Raw genomic sequence first — 4,872 nt, 5'->3', positions numbered from 1 at the left:
CAAGTTTGGGAGGCCAGGCTGGGGCTCTGGGCTCCCGGTCTGGCCTGTGTTCCCTCCTCGGGGGCTGAGAACAATCAGGCCAAACCCTTCCTCTCCCTGCCAAGGCCCCCACCCCACCTTTCTCCTCCCTGTGGACCACCCACTAGTGTCCCCTGATCCCACCCTGGCTTCCAGCCCCTGGACTGGCCAGCTGATGCCTCCTCCGCACTCCAGCCCTACCCTGGAGGACCTTTGGGAAAACAGAGCCTCCCCACCCCTCTGGCCAGCTAAGCTCCCAGCCAGCCAGAGTAGGGGGATTAGTCACCTCCTCTTCATGCTCCTCTGTCCTCCTCCAGGTCTGTCTCAAAGCCCCCAGGTGAAGCCTTTCCTCTAGAAGTTGGTTGGAGGGGGAGATAGGGACCCAGGCTGCCAGTCCGGCCCGTGGCGGTGGGGCTGTGAGTGGGAGGAAGGACTTTCTCTGGACTAAGCAACAGCTCAGCCTCCAGGGCACCTCCTCCTTGGGCCTTAACTCCAGTCCTTTCTGCTACAGGTTTCGTCTACCTCACCATGCCACAAGCTCTGGGGTTACAGACCCAGGGCAGGGGGGAGCCTGGGGACCCCCTTTGTGGTTTAGGAGATGAGGCCCACCCAGGGACAAGGGTGATTGATCCCCCTGCCTCTGACAGACTGAGCTCCAGTCCAAGGAGCTCCCTGTGCCTGCGCCAGAGCTGGGGGGCCGGGAGAGGGGCAGCGTGGAGAGCGAGAGAAAAGGTGGAGGTGTCTGGAGGGTTCGGGGTGCTGCCTGTGGCCCTGGCTGCCACGCACACTCGAGGCAGAGGTGGGGAGAGGGTTAGCTGGGATCACACAGGACCAGCCCTGGGCCTGGGAAGATGGCTAGACAAGGGCAGGGGGAGGGTACAGTGTGGAGACAGTGTGAGGAGGAACCGGCTCTGGGAGTGGGAACGTGTGGGGGTGACGTGGGGGTGGCGCGCTGGCACAGACTCTGGGGGGCATGTGAAGGGCACTCTGACGGTGGCCTCTCCCCCTCGGGGTGGGGGCCATGGTGTCAGCTCAGGAGACAAGCTGCCATGAAGACTTCTGGCCCTGCCCCTGGCCCCGCATCCTACCCACCGAGTTCAGGGTGGGGGGAGGACAATCATCCTCACCGCCCACCTCAGTCATGCTCCCTGCTGCCCCCCCATCCTAGCCAGGCTCTGTTTCCTGTTTTCAGGCTCCATATCCTGAGCACCAGGATCCCCCAGGACATTCTCTGGCCCTCAGGCCCCAGGGCTCAGGGCTGAGCTGCCGCAGGCCCCACCTGGTGAGTTACTTGGGGACTGAGGATGGATGGGAGGAAGCCAGAGGAGGCTAGAGGCAGAGATCCGCCCTGCTGGAGGTGCTGGACTGGGGGTGTCGGGGAGACACTTGCAAGGGGAGGAGAGGGGGACCAGCCCAGCTGAAAGGGCGATTTGGCTGCTGGAGGGTTAAAGGTGGGGCTGGAACACAGGGTGAGCTGGGGTTAAGTCAGGGAGCGGACCTGGAGGGAAGGAGGGGCCGCCCTGGTTGGAGCTGAGAGTGCTGTGGGGACCCTGGGAGTGTGTGGGTGGGGGCGTGGGGTGGGGCCAGGCGGCAGCATTCCAGAGATACTCAGGGGGTAAGGGGCCAGCAACCGCGACCTTTCTCTCTTCTCAGAAAAATTATAAACAGATGTGGGCGCCTCAGGGAGGTAGAGCGGGGAGCCGGGCAAGTTTCAGGAACAGGGAACACAGAACCTGAAACCGGCCACAGGGCGGGCACTCGGAGCTCAGCGTCTCCTGAGCTCAAGAGCTCAGAGAAGAGGAGACTCGTCTGCAGTCCTGGTCCTGACCTTCTTCCCACACACCAGTCGAGGCCAAGCGGGGCAGAGATGGAGAGGAGCCATTTCTGTAGGGCAGCGGGAGCTTTGCCTTAAATCCAAGTCCAGGCTGAGACCTCTTCAGTGACAGCACCCGGAGTCGGGTGCAGTGGTGTGCTGGCAGATGTTTAACAACCAGCTCTGGTGGGGTGTTGGCCACGGGTTGTAGTGTTTGCCAGTTTCTGTGGTGTAAACACCACACCCCCGCCCCCACACCCCCCATGCCTGATTTTGAGCTACTCACGTGACATCACTAACCACGGAGTTGGGAAGAGATGTGCACAGCTGGCTCTCTGAGCCCATGTGAGCTGGCTCTAGCACACCAGTGGTTGGGAGGTCTACAGGACCCAGCCCCACTCCCACCCCATATAGCAGGAAACACCTGACTGCATTCCATTTAGGTTGGTTTTGGTTTCTCCCTGCATACATCCAGTGATGGGGAGCTCACCACCTGACCTAGCAGATTCCATTACTGAACGGCTCTGACTGTTGGAAAGTCCTTCCTCTGACTGATCCCAAGTCTGCTTCCCTCATAACTTCTCACTGGTTCCAGTTTCACACCTTGGTACAAACATCAAAGTGCCCTGGGTAGGGGGTGGGCTGGGGGTTCAGAGACAAAGGCCACTGGGTCCCTGCCTCTAGAGGTCATGGTCAGGGAACAGGCACTAGAACAGTGGTGCTGGGGGGCCCCACGAGGAACGGGTGGAGGCAGCCTGCCAGTGGGGGTCAGGGAGCAGAGCACAGTAGAAGGGTGGCACTTGAGTTTGACCTTGAAAGATGAGGACTCCAGTGAAGAATGAGGGGTGAGCAAAGACTGGAGGCTTGGAGGTGCACCGTGCACCGCCTGTTCAGGAGTGAGCTCTGGGAGAGCTGCAGCCCAGGTGCATGGGGCAGGGGACTGGAGGTGGCAGCCTCGTCTCCTCTGCGTGCCCACCCATGTGCAGACCTCTGTAGCCAGGTCCTCAGGCTGCCGGCCACAGCGTCCCCCCACGGCTTGCTCTGCATCTGGCCGGTGCAGGCCTCTACAATGTCGCCACCTCTGCGTCCCCTCCTTCTCCTGGCCCTGGGCCTGGGGCTGGCTGGAACTCTCAACCCCAAGGATCCCAATGCCTGCAGCTTCTGGGAAAGGTGAGAGAGCCCCGGCTGCCCCTGATTCTCCCAGCTAGGGCTCCTCTTCTCCTTCCTTCCTTGCCTCTCCGCTCCCTCCTATTTCTCTGACTCCATCCCCATCCCTGGCCCTGTTGCCGTCTCTGTCCTGTCTCTATCCCTGGCCCTTGGTCCCTGTGGGAGGCGGGCTACAGAATAGCTCAGGATGGGAGCCAGCAGAGGGGCTGGCTTGGGGAGCAGGGGGACAGGGTTGGGAAACCAGACCCAGGGCAGAATTTAGCCAGAAATGCTTCAGCCCACCTCCATCCACTGGGCCCAGAAGTCAGTTCTAGCTCAGCCTTCCCATGTAGGGAGAGGGCGAAAAGTGGAAGACTCTGGTCCAATAGGGGAGAAGAGGGCACTGATGGGGGGTGTCCCAGGAACATTCCAATTCTGGCAGAAGCCCTCCAGACTTGAGTGTTGGGCAGGATGGGGATCCCATCCTAGACTTGGGGGAGCAACCCCAAGTGTTGATTCCCCACTGTGGCCCACCCCCATGCCCCTGCTTCCAGCTATGCCCTGTGCCAGCTCAGGCCTCCCCCGTCCTTGTCCTTGCCGCTGACCCAGTTCCCTGTCTTGCAGCTTCACTACCACCACCAAGGAGTCCCACTCCCGCCCCTTCAGCCTGTTCCCCTCCGAGCCCTGCGACAGGCCCTGGGAAGGCCCCCATGCCTGTCCCCAGCCCACGTGAGTGCCCCTCCCCCTCCATGGGCAGATGGGCTGCTGGAGTCGCTGCCTCATCAGCCCGGCCCTTCTCAGAACCTTTAGGGTTTAGAGGAAACTTCTGGCCTGGAGGACGCGTGCCTACCGTGGCGCGTGTGTGGTTTGTGTGGGGTAGTGTGTATGGACGCATGTGTGTTTGGGTTGTGCACTGGTGGTGTGTGCGTGGTTGCGTGGGTGGCCAGGAGGGAATACTCTTTGCTCCCCCAGCCCGGAGCGTTGGGCACTCCCCACGCCCTGGCCTCCCCGGCTCCTCACTGTTGTGAGAGTGGACATTCGGGGCCTCAGCGGGGAGGACTGAGGGTCGCCTTCCCGGCCTCCCCAGGGTTGTCTACCGCACCGTGTACCGTCAGGTGGTGAAGACGGACCACCGTCGGCGCCTGCAGTGCTGCCGGGGCTTCTACGAGAGCAGCGGGGCCTGCGTCCGTGAGTCCAATGTTGGGCCAGGGAGGGGGAGTGGGGAGTGGGGCGGTGGAATGGGGGGGGCTTAGCCCACCTTCTGAGTCCTCCCCTTCTCCCACCAGGGTGGGGCCACTCCTCTGCCCCTTGGGGCTTTCTGCCCTTCCCCTCCCTCTGGTCTTGTCCTCAGGGCCTCAGCACTTCCCTCTCCATTGCCACTCCATACCCCTGTCTCCAGCTGGCCCCATGATGGTCCCATCCCATCTGTCCATGACCCTGAGAAGTCTTTGTCTCTGCATCTCTCTGCCTCAGAGCTCTCCTCTCCCCGTGCCTCTCTGTTAACTGTGTGTCTCAGGACTTGGCATCCGGGTCCATCTCTGTCTCTTCCTGTCCCTGTCTCTCTGTTGTTATGTCTCTGACTTGTCACTGTCTAGCCTCTCCTGCCCACTGCCCACCCAGCACCCTGTAACCTCCCAGGCCCCTCTCCATCCCTAGAAGGGGGCACTGATGGGGGGTGTCCCAGGAACATTCCAATTCTGGCAGAAGCCCTCCAGACTTGAGTGTTGGGGCAGGATGGGGATCCCATCCTAGACTTGGGGGAGCAACCCCAAGTGTTGATTCTCCACTGTGGCCCACCCCCATGCCCCTGCTTCCCGCTGTGCCCTGTGCCAGCTCAGGCCTCCCCCGTCCTTGTCCTTGCCGCTGACCCAGTTCCCTGTCTTGCAGCTTCACTA

The 4,872-nt window shown here is 61.7% G+C and overlaps 1 protein-coding gene across 1 annotated transcript in view; it reads left to right on the top strand.

The window, feature by feature from the left end:
- Nucleotides 1-2,259: 2,259 nt before the first annotated feature.
- The window catches only part of PEAR1 (platelet endothelial aggregation receptor 1), a 12,351-nt gene continuing 9,738 nt past the window's right edge, over nt 2,260-4,872 (top strand). Inside the window, exons 1-3 of the mRNA XM_012658702.1 lie at nt 2,260-3,001; nt 3,602-3,706; nt 4,065-4,165. Coding sequence (XP_012514156.1) covers nt 2,670-3,001; nt 3,602-3,706; nt 4,065-4,165 — 538 coding nt within the window. The 5' untranslated portion in view covers nt 2,260-2,669. The remainder of the gene's footprint in view (nt 3,002-3,601; nt 3,707-4,064; nt 4,166-4,872) is intronic.

Source organism: Propithecus coquereli, unplaced genomic scaffold (assembly GCF_000956105.1).
Source record: "Propithecus coquereli isolate 6110/MARCELLA unplaced genomic scaffold, Pcoq_1.0 Scaffold59, whole genome shotgun sequence".
NCBI lineage: Eukaryota > Metazoa > Chordata > Mammalia > Primates > Indriidae > Propithecus > Propithecus coquereli.
This window is presented reverse-complemented; position numbering and strand designations above follow the sequence as displayed.